This window comes from Dendroctonus ponderosae, unplaced genomic scaffold (assembly GCF_020466585.1).
Source record: "Dendroctonus ponderosae isolate FM_Combo_2020 unplaced genomic scaffold, Dpon_F_20191213v2 Dpon_F_20191213_1, whole genome shotgun sequence".
Lineage (NCBI taxonomy): Eukaryota > Metazoa > Arthropoda > Insecta > Coleoptera > Curculionidae > Dendroctonus > Dendroctonus ponderosae.
Window position 1 is genome coordinate 32,111,650 of NW_026017110.1, and position 21,391 is coordinate 32,133,040.

Sequence of the window (21,391 nt, forward strand, 5' to 3'; positions counted from 1 at the left end):
TTCCCCCTAATCCCAACCAGAAGTGCCACGGGCAACAATCCACTGGTCACTTCTACTAAGCACACATTTAAACTCTTCTTAATTTAAAACTTAAAAGTCCCGAAAAGGGCAGTCATAAAAGAGCAAAAGTTCCAACGAACTAGCTCAAGTAAAATATCCAAAACATCCGAGTGAGTTAGTTAATCAGACAGCTATACAGTGAAATATTTAAAGCGATATACAGAGTGTGTTCGATTCGCGAGCTATAGTTTTGAGTTAGTGATTGTTATAGTTAGTATTTGGGAGTTCAATAAATTGTTGTGTTATTTTATTGGTTTACTGGAATCATTCGAACCCCGAGAAACGTAACAATATTTATTATGTTTTCCTTATATCCGTTATTTATGGGATATATTGTATAACTTTCTATAAGTAATCCTTGATACATCCACCATATTTTATATTCTAATCCCATGTAAAGAAAATTTTATTATGACTGATCAATTTTCCCAACGAGAATCCGATAAAAATAACAGGTTGAAACTACCTCTCTTTCAGTAGATGTCAAGGGAACCGTGCACATAAATATAAAAATATTTATACGGGGCTGTTCACTTATCTTGAGAAACCTTTTCTTTTTGAAAGCGGCACATTAAATACCTACTAAAACTAATGAAAAGTAGAAGTTAGCTAGTTAGCGTAGGGAGACAGAATAAATTATCTATCGTATGGCAATTTTGAATATATTTTTATGATCATTAGAAACATCACTTGGAGTTTTCAAATAGGAGATAACTTTAGATAAGCAATGTTTAAAAGTAAATCGTCACGAAATATTACACAGCGGAGCAGAAATGTCTTAGATCGACAATAAAACTATTTAACAGAATTATGCCTCTTTTGTGAGGCGAATTGATTATCTTGAATATAAGGGACTTATTTTTTTGTCTAAAAAAGTGAAAATTACAAACATATTTCGCAGCACATACTCTGCAAGTTTTTATTCACTTTAGAACACTGACTTACACTTCCTCACTTCCATTTAACACATTTTGTCATACAATAAGGCGTTTCAGATATTTTAGAAGCAACAGGTATTTACGTAATGTTAATGAGGCTGATACCCTTGAAAAACAGTGTTGCCATCTTGCTGATCTAGTTTTTTTAGAAACATCTCAGTTGCTGATAAGAATTATTCATTTTACGATTTTTCCTCTCCTTTATCTAAAAACTATCTTTACTCCCTAAACACCCCCAATAACCAGAAGAATGACGGCCAATTTTAAATTACCTTGTATAACTTCAGTACAAAAAATCAATTGAAGGCGTTTCTATGTCTAGCTAGAAGGTCACTAATTTGAAGACCCTGTATAATTTACAACAAATTGCATGGTATATATGAGTCAGACCTTGCCGAAACCAAACCCAAGATTTTAATTTTTTTGTACGGAAACCGAGTAGAAATACCAGGTTTTATAGAGTTTTTTGGATAAATAAAATTGAAAATTATTTGAATTTTAAAAAACCTCTTTATATCGGTATAAAACTTGCTAAGCGGTTCTATAAGGCCTCTCTAAACTTTCAGTAATATACAGGAAGGATTCAAAATACCAACGTATATAATATTCTTGACATTGATAGAAGAGAGTATCCCAGAGAGTCACTTCTCGCTCATCTTCCCCAGCGGAACAAAATAGGATTCTTGAATGATAGGGAATGCCAGTGAACACGCAGTCCTTGCAAGCACTGTTGCCAGCTTCTGTAACCAATCACAATTGAGAAAATTTTGACGGTCTGACAGGCTCGCAACCTCATTTATTTACTATTGTGGCGGACGTTTTACCAACTTTTGGGTATAAAAGAGACAGACACCTAAGAATCATGTACTTGTCGTTATCTAAGCTAAGAAGCGGTGGTTTATTACCTCGTTCTCCGCTGGCACTCGTTAAAAAAATGGATACACCCGTTATTCACAAACAAAACATAAATAAATACGATTTGAGGGTGGAAAATCCGGGAAAATGCCTTTTCTACTGGGTCGCGTCGGTCATTCCCGCTCCATGGAAAGCGATTTACTGTCTAAACTTTTTCGGTCGACTGTCATAAAACCCCGCCCACTTCGTTCGGCTGTTCTACTCGCTAGTTGTCAAGAATAGGTACACTGGTATAGCGGTTAACGTCGGATTACTGAAAATACTTTGGGTCGATAGAGCATTTCTCATTACTTTGTTATAGAAATTTTCGTAGAGATATTGCATCCAGCCGGTACGATACCACAGAAATCGAGTAGGCTGCTCGGACTACTATCACCGCAAAATGATACTCGTGACGTCAGAGCACTCGTCGGGCCTTTACTTTCGGTGTTGCCACTCATACTCCATCGACCGTAAATCGTCCTTTATAATTAGTTGCCTTGCAAGAAGGGTTATATTATTTAGACGAGCAGAAAATGTATTAAACTACATACCAGGTGATGAAGATTTTATAAAAAGCAAAGTAATTACGCATAAAAGTCAACGTTACCTGTTAGGAGAAGCAGAGCTTGACAACTCAGATAGACTCACCAATCTGGAATAAAAAATAAACACGCTATATATATTCTATCTATATAACATTATTATTGAAGATGATACAAAGGAACTTGGTAATACAGCAGAACGTATTTTAGAACAAGTAAACTGCTGATTGAGTAAGTGAAGTTGATTTTCATAAGCACATAAGATCATGTTAATGGCAAATAATTGACACAAAAAAATGAGTTAATGTAAAAACGCAAATTAACTTCATTCAGCTAATAAGATTGTAATTGCCTGATTTTATATTATGCATTAGCAAAATATATTTATTTGTAAAAGTTGTGGTAAAATCATGCATCATAAAACTGCGTGCACAACTGGATTACTGCTAGAAAAGAGCATTAAAATGTGTTTACATAAAGGGTCACATATTAACGTCAAGTTTTTTGTCCAACTTAATTTGACATTTCTTTGTTTCAGTGTTTAACAAATTCAACCATGAAGAGGTACACAATTGAGCCGCTCTATAAGATTGTTGAAACCTTTTACGAAAATTGGCGTTCAAACCAAAATGCATTTCGTGGACTTCCTAATTTTTTTGGTCAGCGTAATCGGCCAAATGTGTCCACAGTCAGCAGAATTGTGTACCAATTTAAGCAAACCGGGTCTGTAGGAAATGTGAAAACACCTGTGCATGCTCACCCAGTTCGCTTGCGAAAAACATTGTTGTTGTTCGTGATAATGTAGTAGAAGAGCCGTCAACCTCGACTCTCGTCGTCCCCAACAAGTGAACATCTCACAAACATCATGGATGCGAATTTTGAATAAAAATTTGAATTTACACGCTTACAAGGTTCAATTGACATTTTAAGCTTTTTTACATTTCAAGAGTCGTCAATACGCCGACTGGTTGACTTTTGCCTCAGTGCATTCGTCAACAAGCGGAATTGCCGCATTTGGTCAAATGAGAATTCACCAGGGATCGTTGAAAAGCCGATGCATCCAGAAAGAGCGACTGCTTGGTGCGGTTTATGGTCTAGCGGCGTCATCGGGCCGTACTTCTTCGAAAATGAGGTCGGCCAAGCAGGTACTGTGAATCGTATTTGCTATCGCGAGATGATAACGGCCTTTTTGTGGCCAGAAATCGAGGATATGGACCTGGACGATATGTGGCTCGAACAGGATGGTGCCACTTGCCACACAGCCAACGAAACAAAGGCTCTTTTGCTCGAGAAATTTAGTGGCCGTGTTCTGTCACGTCGTGGCGATGTTAATTGTCCACTTCGATCATATGATTTGACACTGTTGGATTTCTGTCTTTGGGGATATTTAAAAGAAAAAGTATACGTCAATAAGCCAAGAACATATTAGGAGCTAAAGGATGAGATAACTGGGCACACTAACGACATTGAACCTCAATTATGTCTCAGCGTCACATATGGACCATCGGATAGAGGTACACCACCGAAGCCGTGGCGCGCATTTGGCCGATATTTTGCTTCACACACAATTCTCATCATCTTTCTATCATAATAAAAAAACATTGAGATAATTTTCGGAAAAGTTTTTGTTTTATTTACAATTAACATCTTGCACTTAGGTTGGGCCACCCTTTACTACCAATATTCTGCAAAATAGCAAAGCTATGGCAAATTTACGAAATATGTTGGTTGGATTGCGTGCGGAATTCTGCAAAGTATTTGTGCGTGCAAGTCGATGTTATTCCATCTAGTGAAGGAACAGGTGCTTTCTGTTAAAGCAGTCGAATTTACCACCCTGTGCAATTACATAATTAGTTACTCTTACACATTCAACTTCGCACCTGCATCCTCCCTTCAAAGTTTACCAAATTCATTCAAATGCGCCTTTATCTCAAAGCCAGAAAAGCAAACAAAACGCCACATTGGAAAATGTACCATGTATGCAGGAAAATAGGAGAAACAACAACATTGCCAGAGGCGATAATCCGCTCTACAAACAGGGTAACATAAAGCGACCTCAGAAATAATAACCCTTTCCATGCAAAAAACCGTTTGTGTGCCTCTCGTAACCCTCTTTCATATACGAGTTCGCAATTTTCCTGCAAAAAACGTAGTCCCCTTAAACAAAACAATCTATTCGTAAGGGGTTTCAGTGGATTTCTCGACTGTTTAGTCATCTTCTTGTGAATACAAATTTGTATTCTAATTTGTGGAAACTTTCGATAAAATTTACTGGACAACTGTTTGTAATAAGCCCCAAAAAACAAAAAAAAATGTCATTGATCATTTCTTTTAGTATATGTATAGTGTGATCAGTAAGCGTCCACCCCAGAAATGGAAGCCGGAATTAAACGATATAGTAACATGCTGCTAATGAGAAAGGCTTTCGTCCTCTTTAGTTTTATGACTACCGCCAAAACCACATAAGGCTTGCGAGGTTGTAATAGACTTTGCTGCAGCTTTGACGAAGCCGGAACGTACTTTGTAAACACATTACACTGATGACCTTCCTTGCTATAGGATATGCTTGATAACGTTCGGCACTTTGAACAGCTTCTTGTTGGAAGTAATCGAATATTAACTGAGAAAGTTGCAAATATTTACGAAGCTGTCCTTATTATTTTAACAAGTTTGGCACGAAAGATATGGGCGCGTAAGCAAACCGTTAAATGCTATAAAAGATGTCTCACGGCCAGAGCCCATTAGGATATTTCGGAAAGGGGTTTTCGAAGGCGCTCTTTTCTGATGAAATAACAGCGACTTTATGCGACTTCCGCTTATACCGGAAGTTGTCTCAAACTTACTTATTTTCAATGGAACACCGTGTATACTGTCTTTTCTTGATTTCCAAAAACTTTTATTAAAAGTTTTTCTAGCCTACTCTATCGGTTTCTGAGCAAAAAATAGAGCAGTGTTTATCAAAATGTTTCCACTGACAGGGTGTCGCCGAAAATTGAGTTTATTTTCAAATATGAAAGAGTGAAACTTGAAATATCAGTGGCCAAAAAAATTAGGTATCCATTATTGTGCTCAGTGCTGAATGAATTATCGAAAAAAGCAATCTAGATACAGCAAAGTGCAAACATAACAATTTTTATACTCTGTTAAAAAAAAACTGGAAAAATTCGTTATTTTAAAAACAATGATACATTGGTGATTTATTCAATAGATAGGCTAGAACATCTGTACATATTTTGTCCCTATACGTAACTCGAGTAGTTTTAAACTTATTTTCGATTTTGTGTTGATTGTCGAGATTTTTTCAAAAATTGCCGCAATGAATAGTCATCATCAATCAAAAGCAATATGTAGGTAGTAATAAAACTAATGACACAATTTCTATTAATATAAATGTTCAATTGCTTGGATTGCTATTTCAGCTGGATCAAGTTGGTCAAAGAAATTTCTTATTCGGGCTACTAGTTCTCCCACTGAATCGACGGGAGTACCTATAGTAAATTGTTTTCTTTATTGCTCCCCAAATGTAGAAATCTAATGGTGTTATATCTGGACTCCTCGACGGTCCTAGGCGCCGAATTCATCTATCTTCAAACATCTCATACAATTTCTAGTCTATCACATTTTCACAATGTGGCGGAGCACCGCCCAGTTGATCTTAGAAATATATTTGATCCACAAGCAGATTATCAACAAAGTCTGTCACAATGGTTTGCAAAATGGGCAAGAATATTTCGCTATTCAATACTTCCTCATAAATATGATTCCGTACCTGTTCGTGAATAATTAACGCAAATAAATTTACACTGAATCAGTTTTGAAAATTTATCCCTCGAATGATATGAAGATTTTCAGTGGTCCAGAAGAAGTGGCATGAAGAGAATGAAGAAGGTGGAATTTATAGGGGTACATGACATATTAGGCTTGAAATTGTCGCGAATGTTTTACGCGAACATAAAGTACCTAACACTTCAAAAAATGACATCGTATGTGAAGAAGAAACTTCAGCTCGAATTGAACGAGAAGGGCATGCTAGTTTATGTAAATCAGTACGAGTCGATGTAGCAGTTCAAGCAAGTTTGAGATCTACGTATAGAAGTAAGGCATCACAATGCAACATCCAGGCAGATTGAAGATTAAAGAACGTTGTCCCAAAGTTGCTTCAAATTTGCTTCTGAAAGAATTGGTTTATCCCCAATAAAAACACTTGCAAAATTCAAAATATACGTGTCATCAGAGTCGAGTTTTTCAGGTTCAAGTGATGAGATGAATGAAGAAGATTGTTCAACGTTATCTAGAGCAGATAATTCTGAGCTATGCGTTGAAGTAAATAAAGAACATCGAAAGTTTGAAAGTTGAAGAAATATCTGTGGCTTCGTGATTATTTAAAACTCCGGTAACCATGGAATTATACAGACTGACAATAAGATAGACAAGGATGAACGGTAAATTCAACAAGATTTGTTGACGAAATGTCAAACTGTTCTCATAACCTCGAATATTGGTGTTTACAAATAAACCATACAACACCAAACATTTGAATGGTTAACTCCAAACAAGCTAGTGCCTGTGTAATCTCCTTATTATCCACTCTTATCAAGCAGCGTCTCGTATTCAGTTAATTAACTCCTGCTCCATTTGCATCTCCTTGTGCTGTGTGTATCGTACAAACGTGGTAGGAATGTAGCCCTTTCTCGGTATTTATTTGGTGGTTGAGAAAGGGTCAGTTATGGTGCTCTGATGCCCCCTGGAAGGCCTTGATTCTGTTATGTCCAATACGTGTTCCTTTGTGCCTGGACCCCGAACATCTATCGTCCACTATCTTCCTGGAACCACTCTCCTCGCCCTTTGTTAGCGTGAGTTCTTTCAGCTTCTGCTATGTTACTGTAGCATTTTCCCTGAACTAATCGCATACCAGCAAATTCGTGATAAGAAATTCAAAGTAAGTCACAGTTTGACAATTATTGTTATGATTGACAAGGGCTATCCACCTGTAACTATCTGTTAATGATAAAATACATCATTGCCGCTATGCCTTTTCATCAAAAAATTGTAGAAGAGAACTTTTTTGATATCAAAAATTTTTCTAATTTGAAGCAAAGATCGTAATTTTTCTTTTTAAGTGCTTAAGTATTCCAATATGCTACCAATTAAACATGGAACCATTTCAAAATAATGCTTAATAACAAAGTTGAAATTCGATCGTCAACTGTTAATATCTTCTAGAAATTTTGGAAAAACAAATTTTCAATATTGTTCTCGTACTCCCCAAAGGAGCCTCTATCACCCCTTGAAACGAATGGCGCCAATTTTGAATCACCGTATATATTTAGTATTACAAAAAATACATATTGATACAAGTATGGCAGCATTAGGTGACGATTTTGGGATTGCTACAAGTACCTACTGCTAGTAATATTTTTTCCGAAGTTTATTGAACCAATCATCCATATGTTGAAAAGTTAGATGACGTGGATGCCAACTGATAAAATTTTCATCGACTTACTTATCGGTCTTCCCATACCCTTTAGAACACGTTTTAGCAAAGTGTGTGCTATAATAGATTGGTGGTCGTACATCTGATACCTACTGTTATTGTTGCAAAAAGTGTATGGTTGAAACAGAACAAAAGAACAAAAATAAACTAATAAAACAAAACATAAGATTAAGAGAGCGTACGGTTTGAATGAACACACAGACTACGTGCACGCCGGCGTGTCTTGTGCCGTCAGACAAATCACATGGCGTTTCCGCATGACGTCAATTTGATCAGATTTGAAAGCCCATTTAATAGCCAAATCATTTTTTTCCGGGATTTATTTAACTTGCAGTGTATTTATGTGCAACAAAACTTGAATTCTCATATGTTTTTAATCAAAAATAAATTTCATGCAAAGGGACAATCCTCATCATATTTTCCTACATATGAACAGAAACTTGCAGTAGTAAATATAACAGTAAAAAAATTGCTAGACTTGATAACTATTTTTGAAGAAGAAAATGTTAATTGCTCCTAAATAACTATTGCGCATTTTATTAATTTCAGTATTTAAAACGTCAGCTCCATGAATTATATCATGGTCAGTCTCGGATATTATCAGAACCTAGTGTTTGTCGAATAAAATTTTCTCAAGATTGGACCAAAATATGGATACGAAACAACAATATTTAATTTCATTGTAGAAAGTTCAAGCTGAAGAGTTATTAATCAAAGTGTCGACACAATTGGTCGCAAGTTGCGCTTCCTATAGGGCACGCGAAAATTGCAATACCTATCTTCCGCGTCATCTAAAAATACCTAATGCCACAAAATTTAAGTTTATGTTCCAGTCTACTAGTAAAACGTTAAAGAACGAAAGCGAGAAAGAGCTGGATTTTCCGCAAGTCAAAAAGTACCACGCAGAGGTGTAAAATATTCTAGAGTTAAATTGGACGCCTCTTTGCGGATTTACCGTGTTTCAAACCATTCTGAATAAAACATCTTTATGAAAAACAATTTTCGTTTCTTGTGATATTGTGTTATCAAGAAAATGTAAACGTCTCTACGAGGAACGTTTCTTGATAAAATGGAAAAACATAATTCTTCCAGTAAAAGGAGCCATTTCTCGGGAACCAAAACGCATTTTTATTTCCCCCAAAATGCTCAGATATTTTAAACACGCCAAACTTCAAGCGATGAAAGCTGGGAATTCTGGCATGTATAAATATAAGTAATTAATATTTTATTGCATTATTTAAATAAACCATCCACAAAGCCAACTGAAATAGAAATAATTTAGTAACAAAATGGATGATTTTTTAGTAGGAAAAAAAAATGAAGCTTCCTCATTCACTCCACAAGTCCTGTGGCAACATCCTGTCGTCCGCCAAATTTGATACATGTTCCATTGAGCATGGGCGATTCGATAACATGTTTTACAAATGTTCCAAATTCCACAGGTTCTATTTGCCTTGGAGGAAAATCGTTATTCAGTTGCGCTGCTGCTTTGGGGCCGAAAGCCTTATCAATCATCGGGGTTTTACATACACCTAGAAAAACACAGCAATACAATCATTGAAACGCGAGAGAACACTTCGTCGCGCAGAAAATAAAAACCAGATGAAGCCTAAATTGACTTTCACCGATTGCGCAGAGATGCTTAAAAAAACCATCGAATAATCAAACATGTACCTGGCGCTATGTCCATAATGCGTATTGCATAATTTCTCAATTCAATTGCGAGAGGAGGAATAATGTTTATTAAACCACCTTTGCTGGCGGAATATCCCAACATTTTTGGGGTTCCATTAAGACCAACAACACTGAAACCGATAATTAGCTAATGTAAATCTTATCCATCAGTAATCCTTAAATTTTTAAGCGACCAAATATTTCAAAGTAAATACAGGGTGTCCCGTAAGCACATGATCAACAGGGAACTGCGATATTCTTTGGATCAAAAGAAGACGATCTGACCTAACTTTTATTAACAAAAAATGTCTGGCTACTCTGCTATTAACGGTCAAAGTTTTTCAAAAAATGTATCTTTTTCAAAATATCGGGAGAATGGTACGATGTGTTTTGCTGAAACTCGCTGTGTATTTGTTCTTACGTAAGTCTAATATTTTGATTAAACAATCGAGTTCAGCCGTTTTGGACAAGTGGTGAATTCTTGAGTGTCGTGGTAGAAAAACTACCAGAACTTTTTATTTGGTAGATGGAATCAATTCATTTTTTTGTTGATGCACTGATCATTTATTCCCGATTTTCTGCTCTTAGTAAAACCTTGTAGCATAAAGATAATTTTTTTTAAGAACTTTGCCAATCAATAGCAGAGGAGCCAGACATTTTTTGTTAATAAAAGTTAGGTCAGATCGTCTTCTTTTGATGCAAAGAATATCGCAGTAGCCTTTTAATCATGCGCTTACCTTGTACAGAGGTGCTATTATCAGTCAAAGGTATGACCACTAAAAAAAATAGAGCACATACCTTGAAATAGTAATAATAACTCCTCTTACTCCATCAGCATCTTTCTCATTTTCAATTAACAAAGGAAGCGCTTGCCGAATAGAAATTAGTGTTCCAATAAGATTAACCTTTAATTTTGCGAATATAAACAAATATTAAACTTCGATTAACTTATCTAGTGCCAGCTACTTACATTTACTTCTTTGCGAAAATTGTCTAAACTACTAAGTCGTTTTGTTTTCGTGTCATATATTGGCTCAACATCGCCAACAAAAGCAGCGCAACTAACTATTCCGTTCAATTTCCCAAATTTTCTTTTTCCAGTCGCAAGTGCTTCTTTAACGTCCTCTTCCGACGTTACCTAAAATATGTTCTCATATAAGTAACCACTTTACATTCAAAAACCAATAATCTTGTAATAAAAAAAAACTTACATCAGTTTTCACATAGCACATATTATCTGCAAAAGGCTTTAAACTATCATCAATTAGAGTTTGAATATCTAGGATTATTACTTTCGCTCCATGAGTAAGAAGAACTTCTGCCACTCCTTTTCCTAATCCTGAAGAACCACCGGTCACAGCAAATACCGATCCCTACAAACAGGAAATGTGCAAACGTCCTTAATACAGTTCCTGTGTCAATTTGGAATACGAAACATAAATATGTTATCAAAAGAGATAGACTTTCTAGGCCATTCTTTGAGACTAACTAAAGACGGGTCTTTCGGGTTTTTAGGCCGTCGTTGGGTAGAATTTCTTCTTGGCGTTTCGCAAGCACGAGTGGCTTACTCTGATTCATGATTCATCAGAACAGTGTAAGCCTTCAAGCAAACCACTTCTGAAGATGCAAGACACTCGTGCTTGCGAAACGTCAAGAAGAAATTCTACCCAACGACGGCCTAAAAACCCGAAAAACCCATTAGTCATAAATATATTAGTTTATTAATTTACTAAGAGTTTCTTTAATTTATTATTTCAATATTTTTTCCTTTAGTTGGTGTACTTTGCCTCTTTTATGTTGCATATTGTGAATTCATGCTTTTTGGGCACTTCTCAATTATTTTTCCTTAATGGTTGCTGCTTTGAAAATGTGATGCATCAGATAATTTACGTTTGAGTATCGAATTTTTTTTTTATTAAGTAAGTTATCATTAGAACTAATGGTCAATCAATATAATGTCGACATTCAAAATATGAAGTTATGTTTTCATAGAAGCAGCAAGCTCTGTTAAACCTAAATAAGTCGCTGTATTTGGGAATTAAAAATGAATGGAAACAATTAACTTTGTTTTCAATTCCAAATCAAAATTAATTCCTGGGTTTCAGTCATTTATTGTCTTTATTTATCAATTAAAATACGTTTCGGTGTATTTTTCCACCATCATCAGTTTTACGTGTAGCGTTGTTGCTGCTTTAAGCCTTGGCATACATTTGGAGTATTAATTTTATCCATTTTGGACAAAGCTGTGCTTTGTGTCCAAGTTGCTGTGCAAGTTCCCAAAGTTGCTTTGTGTCCAAAATGGACAAAATTAATACTTCAAATGTATGCCAAGGYTTAAAGCAGTAACAACGCTACACGTAAAAACTGATGATGGTGRAAAAATACACCGAAACGTATTTTAATTGATAAATAAAGACAATAAATGACCCAGGAATTAATTTTGATTTGGAATTGAAACACAGTCAGGAAAGTATATACAATTTGTTTTCAATTAAAACAGATATTAGATATGTAATGGATTAACTTACCTTAACCATATTGACGATTTTCACTACGCGGTCTGTAGTACTATCGCGTAGCGCACAATTAGTCCGGTTATGAAATAATTCTTATATAGATAGGTCGAATCAAGTGATATTATCGTAATTGCAATAGTACGAGTGCATATGATATACAAAACACATCAAAGTAGAATTTATTTAAAATTTCAACAGCAAGATTTGTTGAATAATGAAATTGAAAATGCACATGACTAATCCATTTTTGGTTTTACACTTGCAAATAGATGACACTTTTAGGAGGTGCAATGATTTATAATATGCAAGATGAAGTGATGGGGCAAAACAATTATAATATATATATTTTTTTTTAACCCATTAAGTAGCGTCTTTTTCATCAAACAAATAATTAGCGTTTTTAATATTTCGGAAACGAGTGATCCGGGGGAAAAACGTTTCAAATAAGAAATTAATATCTGGGAGGGGCAAGTTTATTAGTGTCATAACAACAACGCTTACTTCGACCTTGTAGGCTCGGTAGGGACTAACTTGAAAATTTGAAATGGTAACCACAACATTTTATTAGAGATTCGAATAGTACGTCAAAAACTGAGAATAATCTATCCAAAACATTTTTTCTATTTTGACAGGTGGCGCTGCAATTCATCAATTATCATATTTTTTGCTTTAGATCTGCTGAACTATTATTTTATTGAAACTCTTAAAATTTTAGTGTGACCAATAGCATCTATTAATGTCAGAGGAATATTCGGTCCGAAAATTGTTAAATGATGAAAACCAAATATGTACCTCCAAATCAACAAAACATCTATTGAAAGTATATCGGCCCGCTTCTCCCTATACAAAAATAATTTCAATTTTTTCTTGTACAGTTAATGCGCCCATATCAAAAACACTCTTCTAAAGCAAAAAAAGATAATTGATGGATTACAGCGCCACCTGTCAAAAGCGAAGAAAATGTTTTATATTCATTATTCCCAGTTTTTGACGTACTATTCGAATCTCCAATAAAATGTTGTGGTTACCATTTAAAATTCTCAAGTTGACCCCTGCCTCGCCCACAAGGTCGAAGCAGGCGTTGTTTTTCTGACACGAATAAACTTCCCCTCCCAGATATTAACTTCTTATTTGAAATATTTTTTCTTCGGAACACTCGTTTCCGAAATATTTAAGAGTTTCAAGATAAAAAAAACCACGCTGTATATGATTCCGGTTTTTTAGCTAAACTTGATAAATATACATTTTGATAAGAGTATATGAAAGATTTTATTCCTTCATAATCATGCGCAAAATAAATTATTATATAAAAATCAATTATTCGAGCATTCGAGCAGCGATTTGTAAGTTCTTACGCTATACGCTTCTTGTTTATGCACTTCTCCCTCCCATAAAAATTTCATAAATTTTAAACTTGAGTAATTTGTTTCGCTCGATTATGACATGTATACCAATACTTTCCTATACTTAATATTTTCTAATTATTTATCATCATTGATAATCTTAAATACATGAATCTTGAATTTAATACATATTTAAAAAGGTTCATTATTGTCAATTGTTGTTCCATTTCTCCAATATTGTTAGTTGCTGTTCTTTTCGGTTTCTGTTAGCTTTTTGATATTCATGTGAGGGTTGTGATAAACATTTTTCGATAATGTTTTTTCAAGATCTTGGCATTTAGTATACAAAAATCTCTTTATTGTCAGTTTAATTATTCTAGATATTACTTGGGGGGACTCGTCAGTTACCTCCATCGAGTGCGTCCATATGGGAATTAGGGGAAGCTCGCGGGCTCTGCACATTAGCAGATTCCGAGGGTAGTGGGGAAATAAAATACTCACCGTGAAACAAAAACTGACCCGGTCCTCCAGGATGGGGGTTGAGGCATTAGACCGATTCTCTAAGACTCGTAAAAAACATAAAACTTCCAAAAAACTTAAACGATGCCTCGGAACATTGGACGGATCAATAAGACGACGAAAACGGCAAAGAAAATGAACTATGAAGTTCACTATGTGGAATGTACAGGGTATTAGACTAAAAACGGATAGTATTGCATCAGAAAGTTAAAAATTGAACATTGATTTGATAGCACTGACCGAAACCAAGAAAAAGGAAGTGCACTGAAAATGTCGAAGAATACATTCACCTTTTTACTGTGGTGCCAGAAGAAGGGAGAGCAGCTAGAGGGGTATCGATACTAATAAGGAAAGACTGGAAGAGCAAAATTAACAACTGGGAAGCAGTAGACGAAAATATTCTGACGGTCAACTTGAAAGTACATGGATATAACATCATCATTCTAGCGGCCTACACACCACCAGAGGACGAAAGAGTCGGCATTAAGCAGGAAATCGTTGAAAAGCTGGATGAAACCCTAGAAGATGTTGGAAGGAATATATGAATTATAATGCTGGGCGACTTCAATGGAAGAACGGGAAGTACAAACAATGGCCCAGTTGTGGGACCCTCTAGCGAAGAAATAACCAATGATAATGGCCAAAGGTTCATACAGCTCTGCGAAACACACAATCTTAGAATAAACAACAGATTCTTCAAACACAAAAACTTTCACCGCTATACATAAACACAGAATACCCGTAACTTAAAAACCATCATTGACTATGTAATTAACAAACAAGAAACAAACAAAGAAATAAATGGCGTAAGAGTCCCAAGAGGAATAACTTGCGGGTCAGATCATTTTATAGTGAGTCAAAATAAGGATGTAATTCAGGAAAATGAACAAGAGCAAAGATGAACCAAAGAGCAATGCTATACGCGTGGACACAGCAGATACAACCAAATACAATTTTAACAGTTTTAGCGATGAAAGCACTGTATTTCTATTTCAGAGACTCGACTCGACAGCAAACTATTGAACCCTGAAGAGTGTACTGTTAACAAGCTATATGAGAACGTTATAAGGAGTCCAATAGAAGCTACCCAAGAAGCAATAGGAACAAAGAAATACAATAAAAACAAGAAATACTGGTGGAACGAGGAAATAGAGTTCTTAATCCAAGAGAAGAAGCAAAAATATTTGAAATGGCTACAACAAAAAGGGAACAAGACCTTAATTCTTATAAAAATGCAAAAAGACAATTAAGAGCGTGCATCACTATACCTAAGAATGAACCATGGGATAAGAAATGTGAAGAAATTAACAACTACATAGGAAGAAAGAAATGCTCAGAGGTATGGAGATTTATATCAAATGTCAAAAACCCAGGAAAGGACAGAGCTAATATCCAGGTAATCAAACCGGAACAGTAGTTAGAACAATACAAAGGTCTACTACAAGAAACTAGACAGGAATATATAATAGATTCCCCAAGACATATTACAGTACATGGAGAAGAAATTGAGATATCGGAGATATCGGTGGAAACAGTAAAGAAGACGGTTAAGAATCCTAAGTCAGGCAAAGCCAGTGGCTCAAAAAATATACTCCGAAATGCTTAAATTTGGAACTGAAAAGCTCTTTAGAAGTATCACAATAATTATCAGTAAATGCCTAAAAGGTCATCCTGTTCCACAAGACTGGAAAACGGCTTTTATATCATCCATCCATAAAAACGGAAATAAGCTAATTAAAAATAAGAGCAGGAAGATCTTGTACGGACAACGTATTCTGCCTAAAGCAGGTTGTAGAAAAGAGATCTGCTAGACATTTGGGAACCCACCTCAGATTTGTGTACCTACGAAAAGCATGTAATACACTCCCAGTATCCAGACTGTGGAAGGTATTAGAACAAACCAATATTAATCACAACCATATAAAAGCTCTTGAATAATTATATAAAGACTTAAAATCAAGGATCCAGATTGGCAAAGAACTCACAGACACATTCATAGTAAATAAAGGACTACGTCAAAGATGATATATCTCTCCTACATTCTTTAAAGTATACGTGGCGGTGGCACTAAGAAATTGGAAAAGGAAGATCAATGGTATGGGGGTTGAGATAGATGACAGGTGCCTGTTCGCTCTTCAGTTTGCAGATGATCAGTTCACAGTGGCTAGTGACAGAAAGGACATGCAATATATGGTTAGAAAACTGATGTAAGAGTACCAAGAATGAGGCCTGACAGTCAATATGAATAAAACAAAATATCTATGTATCCAGGACAGAGATGTGGAAGTGGACAAGGGTCAGGAAGTTCTGCAATGTCAGGAATATGAGTATCTAGGTATCACATTCGACAACACTGGGACAGATGTGAAAGGGATAGAAAAACGAATAGTTAAAGCTAAAAAACATATCGGATACCTAAATAGAATTTAGATAGAGTAAGCGAATAACAACGAAGAGGAAGTTTAATATATACGAGAGAATGGTGAAGAGCAGTATTTTGTATGAAGCAGAAACGTGGAGGGTTACAGACAGACAAAAGAAGAAAGTAGATGCAGTTGAAATGCATGCCATTATAAGATACATGCCAATCTCACAAAGAGACAGAATACGGAACGACCATATAAAACAAGAAATATGAATAGAAGGTACGATAGTTCAGGACATTGAAAAAAGACAATTTACCTGGTACGGCCACGTAGAACGGATGCCAAATAACAGGTAGCCAAGAAAATAACTGCATTGGCAACCAATAGGAAGAAGAAAACGAGGAAGACCAAGAATGGAATGGAAGACCAAGACTGTGATGGAAGAAAACCATACCAAAGTCCATGAGTGAAAGAAACATCTCACCAGAAGATTGCGACAATAGAAGAGGATGGAGATTAGGCGGCGGACGACGAAGAAAAACGTTTTAAACCGGCATGCATATATATACTTCTGGTGACTTGCTATACGCTTTACAAAAGTAGACTTTTCTAGAGTGATGTTTATAGTGAATAACCACTTTCCCGTTCAGATATTTTGGTGTATATCTTATTTTTTACTTCCAATGGCGGGGGTGGATGGAGGGGGAATGGTGAAACGGGCCTTTAAGGCCCACTCGCCGGACCCATTCGGGTTCCCCCACAGAACTACTACTACTTTTACTTGCAAGCATTTTGGTCAGAAGGGACAAACGTCTTGTATAGACGATACTTGCAACGAAAGAATCCTAAAATGCAGAGAAGCAAAATAAGTTAAAATATTTTCTCASAGATGCAAAACTTCGGAATACCTTATGACAATATATTCGAATCTTACAACGTACGGTTTGATGGGCCTACTCACTGAAACTTTGAGCGTAATATAAATRTCGTATAAAATTACTTATATCTGCATTAAGATTTCGGATCGCCTATTCCTAGATGTATGTGGCTTTAGTAGTAAGGCTAAGAAAACAGAATTAATAATTTTGAGTTTCTCTCAGTTGTCTAGGTATAAAGGTCTTGCAAGTTTTAACGATTACAAGTCATAGTAAATCAATAAGTTACTCTAAGAAACTTTTCTGAAATTATTATCGGTTCTAAAAAATTTGCTTACAGCAGTTATTGTAGCAGGGTTCAAGCTTTCGTTGTTTATGGCTCATAAGAATTTTCACGTATTACTATTTCCTACTAAACGACAGCTCCAGTCTCAAGCATTAAATAATTTGTGAAAAATACGTCTCTCTGTTTACAGTTCCATAACGTTTGAAGCTCTAAACTATCACTTCATCTTAAATACTTTATTTATACGATTACGATCAACTAAATACATATAAAAAAATAAATAACATGTTTGGAAAACATTTGTGTGAAAATCGAGAACGTCTGCCATCTTCAGAACCTGTCCTCCTGTTCTAATTGACCTGTTCCCTGTTCTGTAATTCTAAGTGGCTTAGCTTCCAATTTCCATGGAATCCATTTCAACTAAATAGTAATTACATCATATGAAAATATGTAAAACGGAAGCACCGCAGTTTTAAAGCTGAGTAGGATGTAATAAATGCTCACACAACTGTATCTATTTTTGCTACTGTGCTCCCCGTCTAATAATAATAAGCAACATTGCACAGCAACTTTTAGATAAAATAAGCACCATGTGAAATTAATTTCAGTGTATATGCATGCACACTGGTTTTAGTTGAATTGGTTCAAGGTTGAACGTTTTTTTATGTTTCCTTAGATGGCATGGTTAAAGCACCATTATCGGGGCTACAGCGCGGTTGCGAAACGGATAGTCTAATACTTGAACGCTGCATGATCAAGCAAGGCAAGCAAAGTGTGCTCCGAGGAGCCTCGGTGATCCGCAAAGGCTACGGTAGGGCTCCGCCAACAATAAAATTAATACATGTACTAAAGAGAAATCTATAAGAATTAAGTTACCTAATATTAAAAATAAACTACCGAAAAAAGGCCTACTTATAGATTTTACGGGTACATAATTATACAGGGTGATTCACGTAGCCCGTTCGTTAGAAACATTTTTATTTCCCGAAATCGTATGAAATTGAAATTTAGGCGCCATAATCGGTTGATCCCGGGGCACTGACGATTGGTCTTAGTGGTATTCCTTTCTTGTGAATCTTCGGTAATCCATACAAACGTGGGGGAAGGGCTTCTGACCTAATAATCCTATTCATGGTGTTCTCGTCTATTGAGGATATTTTGATCAGGCGGTTGATATTTCTGAGCTTGGCTCAAGTCGGGTCTTTTTTGAGCTTCGTGTAAGTGACTGGGTCCAATAAATTTTGGATTTCCTGCTCGTACTCTTCTCTATTTATGATGACTGTAGCGTTTCCTTTGTCGACAAAGACGACGTATTTTCTTGAGGGCATGTTGTTCTCCTCTGCTTAAGTTGCTTGGTGGTGGTTTCGCTTTCCGCAGGATTTGGGTGGTTTCCACACGTATTTCATTTGTCGTTAGTTCTGGAAGCTCTTGTAATGCTGTTTTGGTATTCGAGATAATTTCCTCTATTGGTTTCCCAGTTTGTAGAAGAGGTTTAAAAGTTCGCTGTCTGTTGCTGCTAGTTTACTTCTCACGTTATAGATCCTTTCCCTTAGGAATAACTTCTCGGTCCTATTCTATATCCTGTGTGCTTGCGTGGTCCTAAGGGTTCTTCTGCACTTCAGGATGCCGGGGATCATGTTGGAATCCCTGCATCGGCTCAGGAAAGCGAACGAGGAGTCCTGCTTTCCGTTTGCGCATCTTATTTAACCGGTGGTGTAAATTAGATATTTCCTCCCCGTAGAGGCGTTTTATCAAAAGAGATAGAATTTCGAGGCCATTCCTTCAAACTAATGGGTCTTTCGGGTTTTTAGGCCGTCGTCGTCGAGTGGCTTGCATCTTCAGAAGTGGTTTGCTTGAACGCTTACACTGTTCTGATGCCTCGGAAATCATACTTCCTGAACTATTGCAAATAAATAACTCGGCATTATTTAATTCAATTCCCAAAGGTTTGAAAGACATGCTCACACTTTTGTTACGTTTCATGCTTCAGCTACGATTTTTCCAACTTCACAGTAAAAAACATGACAAGAACTTCACTTTTTTAAATATCAACTAGTATTTCTGACTCCAAAAATAAATGTAAAATTGAATTAAAAGTCCACTTTTAGTAACACTGTGTACCTACGTTGATCTAAAGTCGATTATGAGTTATTGGCATTTTTGGAAGACATATTATTGTGTTCTTATCAAGTAGTCAGCTATAGAAGTAATAGTAAAGTAAATAGGTAATCCGTAAGGCGGCGGTCTCACAGATCCACCGGTAATCACCGGTGGCCATCAAGCAGATTTCCAACATATGCGATTCCCATTGAACCGTCTCCATAGAAAGCTTCACTAGTCATCCACTGCCATCTACTGCTAACCACCGTTTCGAAATTTGGTAGTTTGGGTAATAGGCGGTGAATGAGCGCATGCGGGTTAGAAATGATATCGGCACGGTTTGGGTTCTTTCATAAAAAATGAGGTTATAAACTGGTAAACAGTGGAAGTCGGTGAATAATTTCAGTGAGACCGTTCGTCGCAGATTCCATAATTTTAGTGGGTGATGGATGATGACTGTGGTTGCTGTAGGACCGCTGGCGTAAATTTAATTTTTTTGTGAGAAATCGTAATGCAGGCATTTTTTTATTAATAACTTTGAAACACCCCGACAGACGCACGAATAACAACAGTGAAAGAATCAATGCAAAATGTTGGCCTAACCTTTGAAAATTGAATAAAAAAATAGGAATGGTTCAGGAGTTAGGATTTTTTCAAATAAACCTCTGCATCCAGTTGCTTTGTAATAAATGTCACACAAATGTAAATTTGTAATGTATGTCAAAAACTATGACAGATAAGTGTTGACAATGAACATTTTAAATAAAAAATGTAATACTGAATTCAAATATGAAATCAAAATAGGGACTTTCCATTTAAGAAAGACAAGATATCGTCGATTTTCGATGTTTTACAAAGCGTAGCTATTTTTAAAAAACTAAACCTTTTTTGTAAGCTTATAAAACAATACACATATAACTAGTTTCCCAGATAGCATTTGATATTCTATGAATATCCGAGAATGTTCAAAAAATATACAGAACATTGCGGGAATATCCTGGGAATATACATGGTTGAACATGAATGTTCGTGGAATATACATGCATGTATATTCCACATCAAAGTTCATAAAAAGTATATCCTAGGTATGTACATATTGGATATATGTGCAGATAAACATGCCAGGTATGTACATATTGTGTATATGTGCAGGTGAATATACCTAGTATGTTCAAAACAAATATTCCAGTAATATGCATGAATGTATATCTACGGTATATTCCAGATTAGTTAAATATAAATTTTGCGTGTCCGCAGCAGAAAAGTAAGGGCATGTAAAAGTAAATCTTCTTACTACTAAAACCTGAGACCCTTATGAAATATGGTGTTTATCGAAAATAAATTTTGCGTGCCCTCAACAGAAAAGTAAGGGCACGTACAAGAGTTTATATGAACTTTTTTTTTAAATGCGTCAACGTTATAATTTTGTTGTGCAATATTAATAAAATTTCTATATTACTCAAATAAATTTATCCGGAGCTAACAGTTCCCACCCTATGAAATTCAAACAATTAAAATGCATATAACAAATTCAAATCGCCCACTTAGTGTGTACACGGATTATGTCCGGCTATAACGTGACATTCGAGAGTGACAATGAGAGCGGACCAATGAGAATCATCTTTCACGCAGTGCTGCTTGGCGGTAACGTCAAAGCTCTCAGAATTTTTGAAAAGCTACAAAGCTTATAATTTATTGGTTATTGGCATAAACAAATTATTATGTGCCATTACACAAATCTCGATTTTTTAAATTACCTATATGATTGTAGATTTATTAGT

The 21,391-nt window shown here is 35.9% G+C and overlaps 2 protein-coding genes across 4 annotated transcripts in view; both read right to left on the reverse strand.

The window, feature by feature from the left end:
* Positions 1-21,391, reverse strand: part of LOC109534691 (furin-like protease 2) — a 904,557-nt gene that overhangs the window by 795,454 nt on the left and 87,712 nt on the right. Inside the window, exon 3 of one of the 3 annotated variants that reach the window (XM_048670177.1) lies at positions 2,544-2,547. The exons of the other annotated variants lie outside the window; for them this stretch is intronic. The gene's annotated coding sequence lies outside the window, so the exon portion shown is untranslated. The remainder of the gene's footprint in view (positions 1-2,543; positions 2,548-21,391) is intronic. 3 annotated transcript variants of the gene reach the window in all.
* LOC125505766 (ipsdienol dehydrogenase-like) lies at positions 9,036-12,217 on the reverse strand. Its single transcript, XM_048670232.1, has 6 exons — positions 12,134-12,217; positions 10,817-10,978; positions 10,576-10,743; positions 10,404-10,510; positions 9,606-9,736; positions 9,036-9,463 (listed from the first exon to the last, which is right to left on the reverse strand). Exons 1-6 carry the CDS (start codon positions 12,140-12,142, stop codon positions 9,264-9,266), a joined length of 777 nt encoding a protein of 258 aa, XP_048526189.1. The 5' UTR covers positions 12,143-12,217; the 3' UTR covers positions 9,036-9,263.

Coding starts and splice junctions, on each gene's coding strand:
- LOC125505766 (XM_048670232.1), bottom strand. Junction 10,511..10,575: donor ATTTTCGCAAAGAAGTAAAT/GTAAGTAGCTGG, acceptor GCAAAATTAAAG/GTTAATCTTATTGGAACACT. Junction 9,464..9,605: donor CATTATGGACATAGCGCCAG/GTACATGTTTGA, acceptor GTGTTTTTCTAG/GTGTATGTAAAACCCCGATG.